General features: G+C 37.3%; 1 protein-coding gene across 5 annotated transcripts in view; it reads left to right on the forward strand.

The window, feature by feature from the left end:
* Positions 1 to 23,716, forward strand: part of TBC1D30 (TBC1 domain family member 30) — a 52,966-nt gene that overhangs the window by 24,636 nt on the left and 4,614 nt on the right. For 4 of the 5 annotated variants that reach the window (XM_021385081.1, XM_021385079.1, XM_021385082.1 and 1 more), the window contains 9 exons: positions 4,134 to 4,195; positions 4,605 to 4,670; positions 7,016 to 7,141; positions 8,697 to 8,882; positions 10,619 to 10,787; positions 11,593 to 11,761; positions 15,832 to 15,937; positions 20,664 to 20,776; positions 20,922 to 21,061. In XM_021385081.1, coding sequence (XP_021240756.1) covers positions 4,134 to 4,195; positions 4,605 to 4,670; positions 7,016 to 7,141; positions 8,697 to 8,882; positions 10,619 to 10,787; positions 11,593 to 11,761; positions 15,832 to 15,937; positions 20,664 to 20,776; positions 20,922 to 21,061 — 1,137 coding nt within the window. The remainder of the gene's footprint in view (positions 1 to 4,133; positions 4,196 to 4,604; positions 4,671 to 7,015; positions 7,142 to 8,696; positions 8,883 to 10,618; positions 10,788 to 11,592; positions 11,762 to 15,831; positions 15,938 to 20,663; positions 20,777 to 20,921; positions 21,062 to 23,716) is intronic. The other variant, XM_021385080.1, reaches the window with a different exon arrangement.

The following is a 23,716-nucleotide window of genomic DNA, read 5'->3' on the forward strand; positions in this document are numbered from 1 at the left end:
GTTCAGGTTTTCTTAGTATCTGTGTGCACTGTATATTTGTAGTGAAAAGTTTATGTGGACTCCAGTTGTTGAATGTGCTTTGATAAATCCCAGTGAGCTCTAATGGCAGCTCTGGCTGCTATTTCTGGTTTTGCAGGTGAAAATATATGTTTAGAGAAAAATTACAGGGTAAGACTAAGAATCTTGCTATTTCTGAAACAGCAAGGAACAATAAGGTGGTAGTTTATGTTGCCATTTTTGTCCCCAGATTTGGTATCCCACTGCCACAGAAAGCTGCTCAGGGTCCTTTTCCTCATTTGTTTTTTATAAAATATTTATTTATTTTCCATTTGAGAAGTTTCAACATCTCCTTTTAAGTACAGGCAAAAACCTACAATTATGTGCTTTGCAAGTTTGAAACTATGGCTCTCTAGGTTGTATCAGAACAGGTAGTTCTATGTTTTTTTCTGTTTTAATATTTCTGAAAAGTTCTCAGACTTTGGTTCTATCCCTTTGTTTCATGGAGCTAAGGAGCAAGGATTCAGTTCCTTCATCCAAGTGCTTGGCTGGATACTTTTTTTAGCTCCTGTGGCTTATTACATGGTCATATGCTCCACTTTGGTCATGCAGTGGGAAGCCTGAGGTTTGGGTATAAATCTTCCCTCTCTTAGCCTTTTGTTATGGGGTTTCATGGTGTATTTTACATGGCAAAGCCATCAGGATGGATTTCTTGTTTTTTCTTGTGTTTTGTTGGCATTTTTTTTAATGCGTATGTGTGGGGTTGTTTTTATTTTATTTTATTTTAATTGCTCTCCAAATACAATTTTTGCAGTTGTTTCTGGTGACCATGTTGCAAGGACATAGAACAGGCCGTATTCTGTCATTCTTCTGTCCTTCAGAAATTTAATTGGTGCCAAAGAACCATGCTTTTGTGTATGCTTGTATTTGTGGAGCTAGTTAATTCAAATATGTTCCCAACCCATTCCTGCCTACATGGCTAATTTTTTTTTAGGTATGAAGTGTCGTTTGCAGAGGTTATATGTAGTATGCCAAATGACACTATCACACTGTCTGGTTTGATTTTAAAAAAGTTGCAGTTATGGTGCTTACAGTCCACGAGAGCTGCATGCAGGTTACATTTCAGCCAGGCTGTCCATATGGAGGATGTGGTAAGAAAAGTTCCCATAAGGCTTCAGGGGATCAGGAGTCTTTCTTGCAAAGGGCATATGTTTATATTATACAAAGGTGAAAAACATGGCTCGGAGATAAAAGGTGGAGAAAAAGGGTGCAAAACCAGTGAAAATGGGTGCAGAGGGTCTGGGGCAGGGTTGGATAGATGTGGGGAGCCGAGAAGGGAAGAAGGTATTGGGGAATTTTGGTTTGTGGGAAGAAAGCAACTGAATGCAGAGGTAAAGGTGGTCAGTGGTAAGATGTAGCACACATTGGAAGTTTATGGGAGAAAAGACTGTAGAAAGAGTTCTGGACATCATTGATCTTTCCCTAGGGCAAGAGTGGGCAGGATGAAAAGGATGACAGGACTGAGGGCAAAAGGTGAAGTACATGCAAAGGTGGAAAACTTGTTAGGAGAAGGGAAAGGATGGAGATAAGAAGGTCTGGGGAACCAAGAGAGGATGAAAGAAGGATAACAGCCCATCTCCTTGGGGAAGCTCTGAAGCCCAGGGACAAATTCAGTGAAGAGTGCAGAAACTGCACATACAGAGATGGTTCTTGTAGCAGAAGCAAGTAACAGGCAGTGAGGTGCTGCTGCCACCTGGCTGGCTGGGTTGTCTTTCCTATCTCTTTTGCCCTTGAAATCTAGGAAAAAAAAGTGAACATCTTGGTCTGCACTGTTCATATTGCAGCGTCTTTTGTCTGTTTACTTGCTGCATTAGTATTGAAGAAAGTTATATTTTTCTGGTTTTAGGAAATCTGAATTCTTTAAAATGAACAGGCACGAGGGACCATCCCTGTATGTTCTGTGGCTCACTCCCCACGCTTCTTGCCTCTCCTCTGTCACAAAAGCATCATATCATTTGATTTGGAGAATATTTCTGCCTGGCAGCTGGGAACAAATAAGGAGCCACAGACTTCATGGCTTTATGGAGTAATACGGTTGTAGTTACAGTACATGGCCTGACCAAGAGGCTCCTTGTCATGTTGCAGAGGGGCTAAGCTGCCATAGTCTATTCTAGTTTTACCACATGATGGTAGTCTAATTACTAGTAATTTCACACCTGTCCTAATGGTTTGATAAACTCGTGGATTCAAGGCAGTTGCATGTGTTTCTGGTTGCATTTTTCTTTAAAAAGTTTGTAAGACAAAGAGAGAAGTTGTTACTGAGATCTTTGTCTTAGAAAACTATGAAGTGATTAAGATGTAGCTGTTGAGTTGGAAATGAATATGTGATTATTTTGGAAGACTGTTGCTGCTTTGATACCAGGCAATGTTAGACAACATGTCAGCTGTTACCTTAACAAAAGGAGTTCTTGATCACAATACCTTTTTGTGTGTAGTAGGCTTTTCCAATACTTGCCACTAAATTGCTTGGGAATGAGAATCACTTTTTCACATTGACAGTGAATGTGATGTGATTTCATCTTAGTAAGTTACTGGCATTGTTACACTGTTCTGAATTATTATGAAAAGATTTATGTATTAGGAATCCCTGCTGAGTACCATGGATTTATGGGGTAGAATACTAATAAACACTTGCTTCCAGGAAAATAACTGTTAATACTTGAATATTTTTCAAGACATTTCTATTATGCTTTGAATCTTTTATTTTTATAAATCTGACAAGCACGTCCTTTCAATCTGAAGCACTGAAATGAAGGCCTCAGTCCCCAGGTCTCAATAATGCAATACTAAACTATATTTTTGTGTGTGCTTGTGAATTTTCTTTTTTACCTCTGCCTTGCCAAAAAAAAAAAAAAAAAAAAAAAAAAAAAGCAGCCTTCAGGGAGGAAGCTTTTGTCTCTCTATATATTGTCTTCATATATAGGCATTAAGGATTTTAAGTTGCTTATTGCCACATTTTAATTTACTTATCTCTGTTTGCACATGTCAGTATGCAAATGCTGAAAGACATTTAATATTCCAGAACTAGCAGATGCCACTACAGTTTAGGTTTTTACAGGCTCACAGGCTTAGTCCTTCAGAGTACTGAGTATTACTGGTGAGTTGATTAGCATGGATTTTATTTACATAAAACCTAGGAGGATTAGTGGCTTTTTTTTTTTTTTTTAAGACTGTTAAAATATGTATGTAAAAATGTTAGGATTTATGTTCTAGGAAAACTGTGAGCTATACATGACATTTAAGTATGGAGCAATGCATGATATTAAGTTATGGAGGGAAAACAAAGGCTCCGTTCTTTGTGTCAGAAAGCTCTATGGATGCGGTACGGCGCCGTGCTGTTCAGCACCGGAGCTCTGGACAGCGGCATTGGGAGGTCCGAGGAATGGTAGAGCCAAACTGAGCAATACAGAGCAGAGTACAAGTGTTACTGTTCTTCGTGTTATGGCATGGTAGATGCCATACTTAGGGTCCAGTGTAGGCTAAATTTCAGATCCTAATATTTCATGTAATATTGTACTTTAAGGCCTATCTGCTAAAATTCTGTGTAACAACTTTCATAATCTGCTCTTCTGGCCAATATAAAGGTTAAGTTAAATAAGAATGCTGACCAAATGTGCTTTAAGTTATGAGGAATTATAATATATTTGGCATCCTGAGTAATACAATAATCTTAACACACCAAAGTTAAAAATGATTATCAAGAGTGTTAATGTGAAGAAGTTGAAATAGATGGATAGCACCTCTTTGTATGTATTTTTTCATTGAGTGCATATGGTAGTTTGAAATATCCTAGTATGGTTTTCAAAATAGCAAACTACGTAATTTTTAGTGAAATGAATTGTGCTGAGCTAAAACATTAATTTGAAGAGAATACAACATCATTTTAAAAACATTTTGTCTGCGTACTTTCTAACATATGCCTTGAATTCCCTGTCAAGACAATAAATCACAGAAACAGGTTAAAATATGGTTGTTCAAACACAGGTAGTTGAAGTTCTGTGTTCTTATTTAAACTAGTTTTATTTCTGAACTAAATGAAAATTACAGTCATAACTTTTTTTCCTTTTTGTTTCTAGGAGTTGATACAAAATTGAAATTTACTCTTGAGCCATCTTTAGGTCAAAATGGTTTTCAGCAGGTAATTTGATTAATTATTATCTGGGCTTATGGAGGACTGGGCTCACCTCAGTTGAAGTACTTGCCCTAGTTCAAAAATGCATCTGTCATCAGTCAGCATATTATTTGCTATTACATGAAGAATTGTTCCATTAGTAAGGTGCAATAGATTTTCTTTCTTTTTTTTTTTTTCAGAGGTCTCTTATATCTTTGTGTCCTATAATATTACAGTGTTTTTATATCATTCAGTAATTAATCTGTATTTTCCCTATAAACTGATTAAGCAGTTAAACTCTGAAAAGTGTACAGTAAAATGAAATGAATGTGCATGTCTGCAGTATTGTAGATGTTGCCACATTTTTGCATTAAGCTAATGGTGGATTTTTATCTGGGTTTTCTTTTTCTTTTTTTTTTTTTTTTTTGGTTTTTAGTGGCATGATGCACTCAAAGCAGTGGCCAGGTTGCCAACAGGCATACCAAAAGAATGGCGGCGAAAGGTAGGTAGACCTGTATGCAGTGTTCAACACGTCACCTTTGAGTTTCCCATGAAAGATGAATAAGATGAGCAACATCAATATTATTAATGTTTTCAACAAATATTTGGAATTTTTAAGTGTGAATTTTACTGGGATTTTACCAAGTTAACCATCTTAAGTGGTAACTTCATTTAGCAGGTGGAAAGTCTGAGGAAACTGGTAAAGATGGTATTTACACCAGTCAGGTTCTTTCTGCTTGAGTCTCAGGAAACTTACTGCAGTGCAGATGAAATTGTTTCAGTTTGTCAGTCCCAAGGAACTATATTGGTGAAGCTGCCTCAGCAGCTGAAGATCAACTAAAAGTAGAGCAAATCTCCTGTGTAGGCTGTCATGCTTATGAAGGTGAAGTTGATAGATGCTAGTGCTGGAAGGAATGTTCTTAGAAACATTTGATGGAGTGAAGGCAGGTCCATTAAATAGGGAAGTTCAGAGTCAGGAGTGATATGGAATGGCAGAGTACACCATTGCAGGGAAATTGCACTCAGTGGTGTAGAAAAGGGTCCAGTGGGATTATGCTAAACTTGTTTTAGTGCTTTATTCAGCAGAATTTGAAGTTCCCTAGCCTACAAATACATGTGCATGTATTCATCTTTCTTAAAAACTAAATGAAGCACATGATCTCAGCTTTAAAAATGTAGTTTTACTCAACAGACTATTTTTAAAGCTTTTTAAAATACGTATCTGGTTCCATATATTTTTGATGCATCAGGTAATTTTCTTTCCTGTTTTCTTCTTGCTATGTTTCCAAATTGTAAAATGGGGAAGGAAACTTGAGACTGTAAGTGGTATTGTTTTCCTAACACCACTGCCATTCTATTTTTCATCTACAGCTCCAATGAATTATTCTATCAACTTAATAATCTTTTTGTTTCCTGAAAAGTTCTCCTCCCACTCTTCAATAAGCCTCCTTGAACTGCCATTTCAGCATTTTTTGTGCACTAAATCACAGAATGGCTGAGGTAGAAAGGGACCTCTGGAGGTCATTTAGTCCAACCACCTCCTCAAGGGTTACCTAGAGTAGGTTGCCCAGGACTATGTCCAGACAGCTTTTCAATAGCTCCAGAGATGGAGACTCCACGACCTCTGTACAGCCTGTGCTTTTTACTGCTATTCCTTGGTTTTCCAGTGATATTGATACCAAAAGTATGGAAACATTTGATATTTTGGCAGCATGCTGATTGCTTCCTTTGTTGATGGTGGAAGGGGCAGGGTGACATCTGCATTACTGCTATGGCATGTGACATCTGTTGTCCGGAGCTGGCAGAGGTAGACAATCCAGTCAAACAACATCAGTACGATTTTAGCAATGCCAGATGATGCTGGGAAGTGGAGAAACATTAATCCTCTACGTGGGTGGCTTTTAAAAAGTGTGGGATGACATGTTTAAATGCAGAAAATCTGATATTCTGTGAGCTGTCTACAAATTCCTTCACCATGCAATTATCTAAGTGTTTATATCTGTGGGAAGTGTTTGAATTACTTTTGTCACTTGAGGGAGTTAACAGCTGGTATAAAACTTGACCCATTTGCTTTCATGATTTCTTTCAGTTTCCTGAAAATAAAAATCCTTCATTGTTACTTGTTGCCATCGTATCATCTGTCATGTATATTTATGGTTCAGGAACTTTTCAAATGTTTAATAAAGGTCCACAATTTGTCTTAAGTACACATACATAATCTGTTTTGGTAATTAACAGGTTTTAAAAGCAGGCAGTGTCTGTTTTCAGAACTCCCTGTTGTGCCAATAGTTTAGGAATTCCTTTTTTAAGATTAATTTATGCCTATCCAAGTAATACTTTTTCAGATTAGTCCCGAATGCTTCCTACTAGGAGCTACTCCTGGAAAGTTGGTGAAATGAGACCTCTGGGAGAGGGAGCGCTACTGGATTTCTCATGTGGTGTTTCCAGGAGATGGATCCATGGCAGAGTCTGAGGAAAGCCTGCAGCTGTTTTATCCTTTATAGAACACCTTGCTGGTTATGAGATTAGAAAAGCTGGTATAACCTGGAGGGTCCTTGCAATAGGTGGGCTTTCACTTTGAAGGGCCCTTGGTTTCTGCCAATGGACTTGCAACTTTGTAAACAGCTCACAGGTTTGGATACCTAATACCATTTCCCTCCTTTCTGCTTTAGGGAGCAAGGTATAACTTTAATGATGCAAAAATTGTTTTAAATTTAGTTTTATCCTGCATACGTCAAGTCTAACAGCAGATTGCATATGGCTGAAACTGCTCAGGTTCATCTCATGATGCTTATAAAAACTACTGATATTTTATCTGAGAAATAATGCATTTTGTTGACTTTCTAGGTTTGGCTGACCCTAGCTGACCAGTACTTGCATAGTATAGCCATTGACTGGGATAAAACAATGCGTTTCACATTCAATGAAAGAAGTAATCCTGATGATGACTCTATGGGCATCCAGATAGTAAAGGTAGTCAACTTACTATTATTTTATTTTTTTTAATGAAAAGCAATTATATACATTTAAGATAGAGTTTGGATGTATTTTGTTCTTTCCAACATGTGGGAAAAATCCCCTTTGATCCACCAGAATTTTCTTCTGCTTCCTTGGTCCTTCTTTTGAATTGATCTGGTTAGTGTTAACTGAAAGGGAAAAAAAAAAGAAAAAGCTACTACTGAAACTGTTTTCCTCAATTTCTATTTAAAAAATAATAATTATGAGATATACTAGACTAATGGAGACGGCTATAAGGTTTTGTCCCTACAATACAGATTTTGTAAACAAGCACAAATACTTGCTGGGGTTAAACAGTATTATGTTTTATAGTAAAGCAATTGAGCATCTTTAATTTTACAGTAGTGAAACACCTTCGTCTATTTACATTTCTCAGCTGGTTGTTAATTTATACGTAAAACAAAGGGCATTTTTGAGGGAGAATCTAACAGATTTATATTGCTGTGGTGATGTAGATGTTGGTCTGTTTACCTAGGAGATGTTCTTTATTTTCTATAATCATGTTAATTAAAGGATGTGGAACAAAGTACCTTGTGTTCCTGGTTATTACAATTGTCATCTGTACTTGGTCATTCAAGGTTTTAGATCTTCCTCATGAAACATGAAAAATTGTAGTACGTTTTGCCTTTCACAAATCATTTAAATTAAATTCTCAAGGACACTTCTCTTTGTTTTTGTTTTGAAAATTTGGTTGGCTGGAATTCATTTTATATTTTGATTTAAAGAAAAGCAGTTCCTCTTGTTTTGTTCGGTCATTTTAAAAATTGGATTTTGTCTGTATTTGTTTCCCAGCACAAATTACCACTTCACAAATTTAATGGTAATGTCAGGTGCATGCCAGTCAAAAATTTGAATGGTTTCTAGAACAAACGTCTTGAAGTGGAAGTCCTTGGCAGATGCTTGCTAGAAATTTTGCATCTAGCTTCAAACCTTGAAATGATGCTGCTAATGTCAGTTGCACACAAGCATCCATTCCAATCCTTTGTTCTGTATTGTTCAATATTAACAAATCATGACATTCTGCTCAGCCAATTCACATTGTTGTGGTTGCCCACACAATGAAAGTGATTTTGAAATGGAAAAAATTAATATTTTCCCCTTGTGCCTCTGTTTAATATGCACAGAATACGTTTTTCTGGTGTCTTACCTCTGAAAATTGTTAAAATTAAGAGAAAACACCTTTCTGTGGAGGAAGATTTAAAAAAGAATTACAGAGCTGATATACTTTGTCTCTTTGAAGCAAAGATATCTTCTGTTATTTTCTGTGACAACTTCCTGTGAGCATCTTCTAGGTGACTTATTTACTTATGACCTTACTGAAGATAAATAGGTTGAGCAAGCAAAAGGTGCACAGATTAAAAAAGAAACAAGCTCATCAACTTCAGAAGCATGTGTTGAGAGGGTGGACGTGAAGGAAAAACCGGGGCAAGCTGGAAAACTAATGGGAGGAGGGAAAGAAACATCTTTTTTTGTCTGTTCTTTTCATCTTTATCTTTTTTTTTCTTTAAAGGACCTTCACCGAACCGGTTGCAGTTCTTACTGTGGCCAGGAGGCGGAGCAAGATCGAGTGGTATTAAAACGAGTTTTGCTGGCTTACGCCAGGTGGAATAAATCTGTTGGCTATTGTCAGGGCTTTAACATACTTGCTGCACTCATTCTGGAAGTAATGGAAGGCAATGAGGGAGATGCCTTGAAAGTGAGTAGAATTTTTTGTTGCAGTGTTGAGGATTGCTTTTTACAGCCAAAAAGAGCAAGACTTAAAGTACATTGATTTTTTTTATCTCTGAATTTGTTATCTTGTCTGAGCTCAAGGTGGACAGTCTTAATGTTATCACTGTTTTTAAAAAAAACCAAAACTGTACTAAAAAAAAAAATGAGAACTTGACCATAAGTAAGTAAAAGATGACGTTGCTACTGACTTTACACAAACCCTATGTTTAGCTAAAACTTCCAGTTTCCATTATCAACCTCATACATGGTAGTTGAGAAATCTGCTGCATTTTAAAGCAAATTGTAGAAACACACAAAATAAATATGTAAAATGAAAACAAATAGCCCAGACAGTAGGTTGAAAGCTACATTAACCATTACAGTGTTTGATTTATTAGACCTTTCCTATTCCATTCTAGAGAGCTACTTATAATAGTAAGAATATACTATGTTTATTTTGTCAGAGTAAAATTTCCTCTGAATAACCTGTGCTAAAAATTTATTCAGTTCTTTCAGCTATTACTTTCCTGTGATCTTATACAGTCCAGAAGCTCCTAGAACACATTACGATAGTATAGGAAACGGGATTGCCTGATTTTTTTGTGGTTATGACTTCCAAACTGATTATTTGAAACTCTGTGTTATTTTTGGGTCATCTCTTATCATAAGCTGTGTCAGGCTCCTTTTGCTGAAGAAGCAGTGAAATGGCACTAGAGTGCCCTGAAGAGGTAAATCACTGAAGTGTGTTAGCACTACAACATGAGTCTTATCTGGCAAAAATGAGAATGGAAAACAAAGTTATTTCTTCTCCATGTTCAGTACGTGGGCTTTGTAAGGCTGGAATTTCCCCAGAGGAAGGAGAAGGGTTTTGGCATGAAAGGTGCAGCTTTTGTCATTTTTAATTGTAGGATAAGCTAAGATGGTGTGACCACATACTGGCTCTCTTGATGCAGTTGGTAGAGCAGGCATTGAAATAGTCAAAGATCCTGAAGTTCAGAGTCTTCTGTTGGGCTGCTGATATACAGAAGGTGATTTATATTTCTTTGTTCCATTGTTCATTCTCAGAAGCTTGACAGCATCCAGTTAATGCATTTTTACCCACGTTGTTGAGCTATCCTACTTGAAACATATGTCTGTTTAAACTGTCTCATGCTGCTTACTTTAGGACCTCTTAAAATGACAAGATCAAGTGCAGCACGCGCTGACACATCGCAGTGAAATGTGTGAGGAATGTTTTTAAAGAACTATATCTTGCATTTTGGAGAAGCAAGAGAAGATTCTTTGGAAGATGAGTTTTCTAGTTGTGGCAGTTAACAACCAGAAAAGGGATAATGGAACTTTCCTGCAATTTAGAAAATCTCATAAATGCCTATAGCATCAAAAGTGCAAAAAGTTGCCTTTGATTTGAGTAGTGCTTCCAATCTGGGCATAGCTTACTGTGAAATTGATTTCAGTCATTAATGGCTCATAAAATCTGAGCAGCTTCAAGACACTGTGTCTTAGCCTTTGCATCTGGATTGTTTGTGGCTACTTAGAGTACCTATGGATGCTTAAAATGATGTTTACTCCTCATTTTAATGAAGAGGCCAGAGGCATGTATTGACACTGGCTCTAACCTGTAGTTTTGTGAATGGAATATTTAGAATTTTATATCTCTTCTCTATTATTGAGACTTATTTTCTAGGAATAAGTCCCACATGATTATATTTCATTTTTTTACAGATTATGATTTACCTAATTGATAAGGTGCTTCCTGATAGTTATTTTGTCAATAATCTCCGTGCTCTCTCTGTGGATATGGCTGTTTTCCGAGATCTTTTACGAATGAACCTTCCTGAACTGTCCCAACACTTAGACACCCTGCAAAGAGCTGCTAACAGAGAAAGTGGAGGTAGGTTCAACAGAAAATGCTACTAATTTCCTTCTTGCTATTGTTTCATCTGAGCACAGGTCTGAAAATAGTCTTTGAAGTGTTTTCATGAATATATTGTTCAGAAAATAGGCATTTTACATTGTTAGAAGTGAAAGACGATCATTTCCATTATTGATATGCTTAAAATACATTGTCAGTTCTCTCAGGAAAAGCAAAGGAAATCATTTGGTCCCACAGTTAACTGCAAACATAACATAAACATGTTGACAAGAACGTAAAATGTCTGGAGTGACACCACTGTAATGTTCAGCTTAATACAAAAAAAACCTGGAAAGAGTGTTTCTTTCCTGAACTCAAGATATGTGTCTAACCACTTACTGCTTTTAGTTGCTAGAATTCACAGAGCTGTTCTGAGAAGAGTTGTAATGCAAGAGCAAATGACAGCTGGTTAATATTTCTTCACCGGGATACTTAGCTATATGCAGATACAAAACTGAGCTATTTCCTGGATTACTACCTGAGTTTTGCACTGTGAATTTTTGTTGTATAGCATTTCCTCCAGACAACTTTATTTTTTTTTTTTTTTATCAAAATACAGCTGTTTCATTCATGAGTGGTTCCTCCTCACCCCAATCCCCCATCTGGAACCTAAGTGCACCCAAGCTCCATCTTTTCTAAAATGTACCACCATGTTTCATATAAAAAAAAAAAAACAAACTCAGGGGTTACTGGAACGACAGATGAATTTCAGTGTGCAATTCATACATCATGTAAAACAATAGTAATTACAAAAGACTTAAAGCATTTATATTTTTTATTTCAGGAGGTTATGAACCCCCTCTTACAAACGTCTTCACGATGCAATGGTTTCTGACCCTCTTTGCCACTTGCCTGCCTAACCATACCGTTCTGAAGATCTGGGATTCAGTATTCTTTGAAGGCTCTGAAATTATACTGAGGGTAGCTCTGGCTATTTGGGCAAAGTTAGGAGAGTAAGTGGTCGTGTTAGTCTGATCTTTCTTTTGGTTTGATCAATGAAGGTAATTTATATGGTGTTCTGAAGAGCATGTTCTCAGTTCTAAGCAAGATGCAATCTTCCAGGAGAATGTGTATCTTCTTCAAAGCAGAAGCAATGTTCCTCTCTGGCTTCTCCAAGAAAATGTGTACTAGAGAATGTTGTCATGACGTCAAAAGAATGGGCATGATAATCAGTTGCATCTTCTTGCAGCAAATGTCTCCCACTGTTTGTATTGTATACGTATAATGTCTTTATGGTATGCTGAAATATTGGTTAGACTTTCCAGAGCATAGGTGTCTGAGGGAGTTAGTAAATGTTCTGGGGGGAAAAAAGTACACAGCGACTTGAGGATGACAGGCTGATTTAGTCCTTATTTGTCTGAAGCTGGAGATGTTAATCTTCATTTTTTCACTCAAGCCCATTGGCTACGTGTGAGAAAACAGCTGAGGGTTACTAAGAGAATGATTTTGTGTAACATGGTTCTTCTCTGTTAATGCCTGCAAACATGTTTTCTTGAGATCCTCTGCTCTTAAGCACTGTCTAGCCAAATTGTTATTATTGTTAATTTGTATTTCTATTATTATTAACTGTAATTTTCTATTTATTTATATCACTATTAATCCACTACATAGGATGAAATACAAAAGAGTAGTTCTAAACTGAGTCTGTTATTGCAGATGTTTGCATTCCAAAGATTGTATAGTGCTCCTGGAGAAATAAGAGTTTTGTCACCAACTTCAGGGGGAGGTGTGAACAGGGGACAGGCAGATGTTAGTTCAACTGGAAATTTTTTTTCATCAGCTGTATCATTTTTTTTCTTGTGATGCTTATTGATGCTTTTTTCCTTCAGACTGAACCACTGAGGTTTATGTTCATCTATGTACTTGGATGTTTGATTTATTTTTTCTTCTTTTCTGAATAAATTAACACTGTAGGCTACTAGCATTGCAGGCGAATGTATAATACCACTCGTCTTTGAAGTATAATTAGTATAATAGTTACCCAAGAATTTTCTTTTGATCAGTTCATGAAAGAAACGTTTACAAATAATTTGTGTTAGGATTAAGCTATATGTAGTCCCATTGTGCTTTATTACTTAGTACCATACCTTTAGATAAAAGGTGGGGAGGTTCTCTATGTACTTATGAGCTGTAGCTACAAATGTTCCAACTCGCAACATGTTAAAAAATAAAAGGAAGTCATTGCTTTGAAGATTTTTAGCAAAAAAATCTAATCAAAGGAAAAATTAAACACGCTTTATAAAAAAAATGGAAGGAACAGGATGAGGAAACCACCTATAAGAATATGGCCAAAAGAATAAGCTAATCATATTTTACACCTTAAATGATTGTATGTGGGGAATTGGAGTGTGGCCCCAGAACTGTTTTGGGGGCACTTAACAGAAAAAGAGCAGTAGAGTGATAGTGAGAGCTGTAGAAGAAGGTGGGTCACAGAAGCTGAACAAGCCCTGAAATTCAGGAAGTTTGTGTTTAATCATATCAAATAAGATCAGGAGGTAAAGATGGGGCACTGTATTTTTGCTGGGAGGAATGTGATTTTGTTCCTCCTCTCTGCTAAAAGAATGGGGGAATTGAAAAAGTGGGACCAGTGACAATAGTCATAGTCTCATGGTCTCCATACTTTTCACAACTATTTTTCTAGATGTGAAAATGGGGTGAGAAGTACTTCTCTTAAAAGGTTCTGTCACACTTCTGTTTTGATGGAAAGAGACTTAAGGAATGTGCAATTTAAAAAAATAAGGGCAGCAGAGAAGGTATGTGGAAGCCACAAGAGATTGAAATTGTTAGGAAAGACAAGCAGTAAGTTTGTGGTGATTGCCTACGTACCCATTATTTCTATCATTTTTCACTACTTAATCATTCTTTTAGCTAATATAAATCAAGATTTTGGTAGCTCAACTGTTCAATGATTGTTCCCTAACATAGACCTCCTAAGACAGATCAAGGGAAGCTTCCTCTTCTAATCCTTATGAAAAAAGGACTGTACTTTTTTTTTTTTTTTTAATCATCCCAGCAGCTGTATTCTACAGGGGAGGCTACAGTATGTTCAGTTCTTTGAGTGTTCCAAGTAACAAATAGGTAATACGTAAGTTTTGTAAAAACGAGTATGTTGTGCCTCTAGGGTAGCTCTCATAATTGATATGAAGAAAAAAGTAAGATGAAAACAGCAAGACTTCTTGTAATCAAAGCAGAAACTTGTACCATGAGTGTGTAAATAAACAGAAACGATCTGGAACTGCTTGTTGAGCAAACAGGAAGAAGAGAGCTTTACTATTGTGAAAGATCAAACGAATTAACGCCTTTCAAAGGAGAAGGTATTGTGAGAAAACTCAACTGTTGCAGTGGCTGACTCAGGAGACCATCCATCACCTGGAATGGGAGATGAATTGGCAAATGCTCAATAGTCACATTATCCAGATGAAGATTTCCTCAGTTCTGTCCATTTGGGGTCTGGGCACAGCAGAAAAATCATGTTCTGCCACAAGCAGTGATTCAACAGAAAATTATGACCCCATCTTTCCATAGTTAGGAGACAGGATCCTGAGGCCACCTGCTTCTCCCAATCTATTAAGAGCAATAAGAAAAATACTAATAGATGACTAGAAATGTCTAGTGCTGGAAGCTTTCTGTCTGTACCTGATTTTTTCATCAGTGTTTCCAGACCCTTCAACTTCAGCAGATTTACACTGATGACATGAATACATAAAATCCCATACTTCGAGATGCAGTATGGAGAAGGCCATGAAAAAAGGATATATCTTTGTCTACCTCTACATGTTTTTGGATTTTGTTGTTGTTGTTCTGAATTTGTTTTTCTGCATCATAGCTACGTGGAAAGAATCATGGATCTTCTAAGCATCAAATAATAGTTTTAGATAAAACAGTTAGTTCTCTCTGTTCTGATGAAATCCAGAGAAGAAACACAGTTTTAATTTTCCAGCCAGTATTTTAAAATCTCTTTTTAAATTCACGATGTAAACTTGGATAAATAATAGCACATTCAATATATTTCCTCAAAATAATGATCTTGGCCAAAGTGATTCTTAAACTATGATATTTATTTTTTTCCAACTAAAGATCCATTCTGTTTCTAAAGCTATTAGAGCTAGATTTACCAGTGATTTCTTTCCTTCCAGGATATGTTTAGGAAGGAAAAATTAACTTGTGTTTAGCCCTTAGACACTCAAATAACATTAAGAAAATATGGGTTGTTTTTATTTTCTTCCAGACTTTGCAGAATTTCATGAGTCTTTCTAACCTATAAACTTCATATTTACAAGATGAAGATAGTATTTATTTTCCCCCTGAAGGCGACATGAAGTTAAACTTGTTTTTACAAAACATTGATATCTTTGAATGGAAATTGTTGCAAGGGCAAAGGAATATTAGGTTTATCTATCTAATCAGCGGTTCATTATTCTGTTTTGCATCCCTGTCTCTTTCTTTAATAGGTATGCTGTTTGGAGGTCAGAGAGGGGTTCTTAGAAAAACTGGTGGGAATGAGATTAATTTTTAATTCTTGGAGGTCTGAAGAGGAGGCCTTGAAAGTTTAAAAGCTTTTCTAATTGGATCAGGCCAGTCTAACCCTTAATCAAACTGTTATATAATGGCTTTGTAATACAGTCAGTTAAACTGACCAACATGTAGGTGTATATGTACGAGCTAATCATCCCAGTCTTGTTTTCTGTACAAGCAAGCAGAACGTTACAAGGTTAATTTAGCAAGAGACTCTATTTTTGATCTAATGGATAAGGGCTCAGGATTTGTTATTTCTCAAGTTTTAGAACTGAAATAAGCAGAGTGAATAACCTGTCTCTATATGCATGAATCTTTTGGCTTAGGCAGTCACAATATAGTGATGTGCAGTTTTTTTATTTGGAAGTGTAGAGGGGATTGCAATAAATGTAAGAATAAAGGTAACTAATGGAAGTGTGTATTTTGTGATTACAGAAAGTTCAGTTTTGGTTTGGAGGCAAACAATCATATGTAAAAATAAGATAAAACAATATTTATTTTGATGTAGGCAAATAGAGTGTTGTGAAACCGCGGATGAGTTTTACAGTACCATGGGCAAGCTGACCCAGGAGATGCTGGAAGACAGTCTGATTGATAGCAATGAACTCATGCAGGTGAGTAATTGTGGTATAATTTTTTGTGTTCTCTGTTCATCCTTCAGGTGCTGATTTCTGAAGAATTATACTTTTTATTCAGGTACTGCAGAAATGCAAACTCTCCCCAGAATAAAAATTTAAGATAAATGCAGATGACCTGCAGTTAAAGCTGAAAGTCTTACACTTCAAATACAGAAAAGCACTAGACACCATTTGATAAAGAGTATGTATATGATGACAGCTGAAAGTTTGGTGTGATACAGTGTCCAATTGAATTTACGCAAGTAAGACGTAGAATCTCTTTGTAGTCATCATTTTTTAAGACATTCTTTTATTTCGGTTTTGTTTTGGCCAGTTATTTATTACACTGTGTCCTTTTCATTCTGCAAACACAGTGGGAGACAAGGATTTATCAAGTGAGAAGGGGAAAAAGAGTCCTTCATGATTTAAAAAAAAATTGCCATGAAGAGTAGTCAATGAACTATAAATGAAGACATTTGTAGAGAACTGTGCTCATTGAATTCTTACACTTATGTTGTTGTATAGGAACAAATATCTGCATTGTTCTGGGAAAGGAAAGGGACTTGAGTATTGCAGATAAAAAAAAAAAATATTGATTTGTGCTTGCATTTTTTTATAATATGCATGGGGCTTCGTTTACTTAAGTGTTTTATAAACGTGTCACGCTACAGTTCTGAAGTTTTATTGACTCAAAAAATGGTGATTAAATGGGTGCAGACACAGAGCACATAATTAACCTAAAAATTTTAACTTGGGAGGAGGAAAAGAAGTCTGAAGTATATAAGATTGAATGGATTTATTAATGTAGGGGACAGGTGACTTCTTTCATCCATTACTGCAAGCAAAATTTTTTGATTGGGATTACACACTTCCATGGTCTGGTGAAGTACTGTCCTGATGTAAAGAACTGCTTTCAGATTTTTAGGGTTTTTTTTTGTCTGATGAGGGAGCTCTAGGAATGGGAAAGGTAACTACTGTGGCCTTGTTCTTCTTCAAAAATGGAAGTGCAACTGGTCAGAAGTACTTGTATGGTTTCTTAATAGGTGTTATGATTCCTCATAGGGTAGTACAGATAATGAGGATGTGTGAGGAGGGCAGCATGCCTGTTTTGTGTATGTCCTCTGAGTTGAAGAAACCATACTACAGTTTAGATAGCGTTCATTGAGTCAAAGGTAGACACTGACAGCGTAGCTGTTTTCATCGGGGAAATACACTCCAGGTTCTCTTTAAGAGGAGAGAAGTAGGCACTGTATTTACGTATTTACAGTTAGGGGATGTGAGTCCCACCACGTGCCTGGCTGCTGCATTTGAACAATTTTTTTTTCTGCTTTGGAGAAAATAGAGAAATATGAACCAGTGCATTAATGAAAGGAGCTAGGCTGCTTGAAAACATTACTTTTATAAATTGCTTTAAGATTTTCTAGACAAGTCAGCCAAAAATGAGTGCTTAGGCTGTTTTGTTTTCAAAATGTTTTTTTTTTGTTGTTGGTTTTTTTTACCTAATCAAAATCAGGACGAAGGTTTTACTTATATCTGTACTTTTTACGAGGTGGCTGAAGGATTAATATCCTACCATGGGAAAGGATTAATATTCTACCCTGTCTTTTCTGTACATTTCAGTAAAGGTTGCTCGTAGTGATCATCTCCGTTTTCTTTAAGCTTGCATGATGCTTTCACTTGTATCTGAACCACTTGTCCAGGCTCACTCAAGCCGATGAAGAATAGCTGGCACTTCTAGACCACTGGGAAACAAGTCCTGCTCTGTAGACCTATTGCCTTTGGGATCTAGAAGAGGAAAGTACGGCTGATGCTTCAGGAGCAAGTGCTGACAGGGCAGATATCTAAATTAGATAAGCTTTTGCATATTTGGCCCTTACATAGGAAGAGTTCTTATAATGTTATGCTGAGGAGAGTTTGGAGTGTTTGGAGGGGCAAGCAAGCCGACAGCTTCCTCCTTTTTCAGATTGAGCAGTTTAGGTAAATAAAGGGTAAGTGCTGCACACTCCAGATGCTAGTCTGCATACATATTTAGGACTAGAAGTTAAACAAACACAGTATTCAGTAATGTCATTTTATTGGCTTATTAATAAACTTTAGTTCTTGCATGGAGACGAAAGGCTGTATGCCAGGTCTCTGCAGATACTCTAAACAATGTGTGCTCATTTGAGTAGATACTTTTATGCTTTCTCATAAAATGAGCATTTTTACAAGCAGCTAAATTAGTTCAGTTTGTAGGCTTAGAAACATTCCAGTGCAGAGATGATAAGAAAACAGAAAAAGGAGAGGCATCCCTGTGTGTTTACTGTGGTGTAGAGGAATAGGGGGTTAATCCCTCCCTGTTAGTCCACTGTTTTGGACTATCTCCTGCAGACAGTTACCTGCATTTGATGGTAATTCACTGGTAGCTTTTTGCTGGAGTAGCACTTAGTCTGTTTTTGAGTTTGTTTCCGCTTTTTGTTTTGTTTTCCTAGTGAAAAGAGAGAGAAACCTTAAATCATTGTGGAGCAGCTCTTGAATCAAGCGTTTGTGAGCTGTCTTGCAAAAGCAGAACTTCTTGCCCTCCTCTGGAAGCTGCAGGCCTGTCACCTTTTGTATGGCATTCTGCTGAGAGCATAGCTGACTTTGCAGGTGTGAGGTTTGAGATGAAAAAGGAGGGTGTTTTTCTCACCTCTTTAAGTGTTCCCAGGATCTGTCCCTCGTGGCCATCAATAAGTTGATGCTGCCAAACTCATAATGCATCTTATTTGTCGGCCGTTTCCCACTGGCCGAGTTTCACCGGAATTAATCACATAGCATCTAAAGCTGTGTGCAGACTAGAAACAAGATTTGTTGAGGCACTGTTGTGAGATCATAAGTGCTGACTGACAAAAATTTTTGAATGTCCAGTGGAATGTGCACCAGCATAAAATCTGTTTGTGGATCTCTTAGCCAGATGACAAGTGAAGCTTCTAGTTATAATCTGACAGCAAGTAATTAAGCTAAAAACATGTGCAAAAGAGAGAAATTGCACAGGACCTGGAAAAGACACATTGGAGACATGAAAAAGCTGGAAGCATAATCTAAAACAGTAGGTGTGAGGAGTAAATGGAGAGTTCAAGCTGACTGTTCACATAAAGGGTAAACAGCATATGGAAAAAGTTACCTGAAAAGGCTGTTGACATAAAGAGTAGAAATAAATTCCAGACGCACCTCCTTCTCTATGAAGGGAGAGAGTTGAGACATATGGGGAAAAACACAGTGAAGTGTGATGGAGATCAAACAAACAGGCAGACATGTTGGGCCGGAGGTAGGTCTTTCTGCAGATAATAAAATTCCTCTGTCTGGTAGACTGCCGGCATATCACTGTTCAGGCCCTGGAGGATATTTGTCTTTCACAGTAGTGTTGCAGTTTCACGGAGTGATGAAGCTTCAGTTCATGCTCAGGGTTTCTGAAGGCATTCTGCTTGCCTTAGAGTCTTTGCAGAGCTCAAACTAGAAAATTCTTTTCACGCAGAAACCTGTTGAACTGCACTATTGCCCTGTGTCTGGTCCAGCCAGGACCTTTCCTGCTCCTCATTGCTTAAATTGCTGCCACTGGAGAATTTTTTTTCCCACTTTTCTATCAGGAAAGATTCAAGCCTGAATTCATTTTTGCAGTTTTCTTAATGTATCTAGCATAGACAAAGCACTGTTTGTGAATCAATTATGTAGAAATTGTTCACAATTTCCTTTCATCTTAGTTGAGGCCATTTGCCTTTAAATGAAAATATCATTGACTTAGTAGCACAGGAACAAAAAATGGGAAGATTTCCTGCCACAGCTAAGGAGAAATTTTTATGCTGCTGTCTTTCAGTAGACATTAACTTACCAAAAAACTTAATTTTTTCAAAGAAACTCTGAGAAATGATGTTTTCAGGTTGGTTTTTTTTTTTTTTTCAATGCAAAAGTAGGGGGAAAAGAGCTACTAAATTAGATAGGGTCAAATCAGCAATGATACTGCAATGAGTCCGATCTGTCTTCATACCTGGTTGCTTGGTGACACACATTGTCTTATTACAAAATGGCCTAAAGCAAAACTAATGCTAAAAGCAAGTTCATTTGCAGCTATTGATCATCTTTAACTCTGAGTATTGAAATAAATAAAATTTAGCAAGGTTTTTTGTGGTCTTGTTTGAAGGGCTACACATTGTGATGTTGCATACAGAGAGTTGCAGTGGCATTTTTTTCATGACAGGACAAATCTCTCTCTCTCTCTCTCTTTTTTTTTTTTAAATGTTACCTGGATAATATTGGGTCCTTCCTGTTTGTCTGTAACTCGAGTAATGTAAGGCATCTGTTAACACTCTCCATCAAGTGAGGGTTTGCTCATCCCTGTCTACAACAGTGTCAATACCTAGCTGAATACTTAAGCAGAAACATAGTTCTTCTGGAAGATGACTAATGCCTCAGTGGTGCAGGTGTGCTGCCAAGGAGAGGACTGATAATGATTATTAAGTGCAGTAGATTTTAAAATGTCTCTATATCTAATATTATCTTAAATGCTTTTTAAACTCTGAACTATGTACTTTTCTACTTTTCCTACAGGAAATATTGACTAAATCATAAAACTAGACTATTTACATTTTCTCATGGCACAGCCTTTAATTCTGCAGGCCTATGAAAGTCTGTTCATGGACAACTCTTTTGTAGGACTATTGATTAAAGGGATGATTGTAAAAGCTGCCATTTTTTTTTTTCCCCCTAGACTGTTTATACCATGGCTCAGTTTCCCTTCCCACAACTGGCAGAATTAAGGGAGAAATACACTTACAACATTACTCCTTTCCCTGCGACAGTAAAGTCAACTTCACTTTCAGGGTAAGTTTGAAATGCACTTCTTACAGCATGTAGGATCATTGTCAGATAGTTAAATGACATCTTCCCTTATATGCACCTAAAGAAAATGAAGATGTTTAGTAGTGATCGTATTTAAGAATGTCTCTTTCCTTTTCTCCGTTGTCAGAAGGCTAGGCAGAACTAGAGACAGTGATGAGGAGAATGATCTAGATGATGAAGACTCCATTGCCAATGCAATTGGCTGCCTTGGACCGTTAAGTGGCTTTTTGGCACCAGAGCTCCAAAAATACCAGAAACAGATGAAAGGTAAAAATGTTTTAGTTAATTTTGGAAAATGGAGTTAAATCTGCATGACCTTGCAGAAATCACTTGTATATTCAACTGTGAAAGCTGCTGTGAAAATGGTATTTTTAATTCACATAGAGATTACAGCAGATAACAAATCACTTCTTCTACAGTCCACATATAGAAAGTAAATTTCGAAGGCTGCATATATACAATAAATAATCCTATGGGGTAAGGATTTGACTACAGTAATGTTTAAAAAACAACAACAAAGCGTCCTCCCACAAAAAAAAGAAGCAAATGTATTAAAAAGAAGTCTAATCTAAGTTTACGCTGATTTCCAAGAGAGCTATTTGGTAATCAGCATCTTTTGAAAAGTATGCATTTAATAAATAATCTTGACCTTTATTAGCATATGTGTATGTAATATTGGAACGTGTCAGTGAAGATTAAATTCTGCAGGTAATTTCACTGCTCTGTTGTCAAACCTTTAGATTGTTGCATAGAATCATAAAAAGGCTTGCGTTGGAAGGACCTCAAGGATTATTAAATTCCAACCCATGTACCACAGGCAGTGTTTTTAAGGATCAAGTACTAGATCAGGTTGCCCAGGGCCGCATCCAACCTGCCCTTGAGCACCTCAAAGGATGGGGCACCCACAACTTCTCTGGGTGATCTGTTCCATCTCTTTACCACCCTCTCAGTGAAAAACTTTCCCCTGACATCTCATCTAAATCTTTCCTTGTTTAGTTTAAAACCATTCCCCCTTGTCGTATCACTATCTACCTGTGTAAAAAGTTCCCTCCTGCTTATAATCTCCCTTTAAATAATGGAATGCTCTGCATTGGTGAGTATCAGGTCCAGCGATGCTTCGCCTCTGGTTGGTATGTCCAGTAACTGAACCAGAAAGTTACTGCTGATGGACTCCAGGAGTCTCCTGGATTGCTTGCAGCTTGGTGGTTGAAATCTCCCATCAGGATGAGAGCCAGTGAGTGCAGCACTTTTTGCAGCCGAAGCAATAAGGCTTCATCAACAGACTCCCCTTGATGAGGTGGCCTGTAGTAGACCCTGACCACCAGCTGCCCTTTATTGGTCCTGTCCCTAATCTTATCCGACAGGCTCTCAACCTGTTCCTGTTTCTCAGAGGGAGCATTCTATCCACTTTTTAACACAGAAAGTGACTCCCCAACTCATCCTACCTTGCCTATCCCTTCTAAAAAAGCTTATAACCCTCAATGGTGGTATTCCAGTTATGTGAATCATTTCTTCATTTTTCCCTGAGAGCAGTAAACGTAAGGTCATAGTTTTCCAAGTGCATCATGGTTTCCAACTCCTCCTGCTTATTTCCCATGCTGTGTGCATTGGTATAGATGCACTTCAGCTGGGCTTTCAGATGCATTACCTTCCTAGAATAGCCCTTTCACAAACCTCCTGGACAAATCTGAGGTTTTCCTCCACTGCTTCCTAAAGTGACAGTGTTTCCTAGCTCTTCTCTGTCACTCAGCAGTACACCCCCTTCCCCCAGCAGCTCTAGATTAAAGCCCAGCTGATGAGCCCAGCCAGCTTGCTGCCTAGTATATTCTGGGGTATATTTTGGGTATATTCACTTTAAGGAAAAAAAATAAAAAAGGGTATGGTTTAGGGCGTTCTGACAGAATGTTACTATTTTTTCAAATCCTTCAATTGAAATACATTTTTTGACAGAATTAAATGTTCAAATGTGCAAACACTCAAAGCAGAGCAACATTCTGATACAAGAGAAGAACATAACATTTCTTAACTTGCAGCAGCTTTAATGAAATGGTGAACAGTGGTGACATTATGATGCCCTGGGAGTGGCTATAGTTTAAAAAAATAAAATGTGGGTGGGTAGAGGGGGAAGCAGACTGATGTAGCAGACAGTTATGATTACACGTCATTGTTCTTGTGGCTTGGTTTTGGTGAGACCTTTATGCTGAAATTTTCACTCTTGATCTTTGTGGTGTCTTTTTTTTTTTTTTTTTCTTCCTGAGGGAGTGTAAGTCTCCACCTGCTGCTTCAGGCTAGCACTTAGGCAGAACATCAAACTGCTATTGCAAACTAAACCAAAGACAAACAAACATCCCTTGAAAAAGGATGATCCCCTTGACCCCAGAGTTCCAGTTTGGTGGTGTATCAGAAACAGCTGTGAAAATAAATTGCACTGTTTCTATTGCTCTGTGGCTGCATATCAGAGAGGCTCTGAAGCTGCCTGACTCCTCAGCTGCTCTGCTTGCTACTGTCAGCTTATTCCCTGTGGTGCTCTGTTTCTTGATGCTTCTTGCTAGTATCGCTCAGGCCATTTGTTTAACCTTATGCCTCTTCAACTGTAACACATTTTATAACTTGCATTTTTAGCCTCATCTTTGACCAGCTGAGTATTTTTAAGAATCATTTTTTTTAATTACTTCTGTAATGGCTTGGTGTATTTTAGAGTAATTGGAAAGCTGTGATTATAACTTTCCACTGCTGTATTAATTGATATTGTATTCTTAAAACATGCACTCTTCCCCCTGCCTCCCACCAAATCCTTACTGTTCTTAATGAGTAGTTCTGGAAATATATATTTGTCATAAAAACTGCAGCTTTATTAAATTATTAATGATTTTGATTAAAGAGTACAGTTAAATAAGAGAATAGGAATCAGCTGTAGGCTTG

Source organism: Numida meleagris, chromosome 1, assembly GCF_002078875.1.
Source record: "Numida meleagris isolate 19003 breed g44 Domestic line chromosome 1, NumMel1.0, whole genome shotgun sequence".
NCBI classification, from domain to species: domain Eukaryota; kingdom Metazoa; phylum Chordata; class Aves; order Galliformes; family Numididae; genus Numida; species Numida meleagris.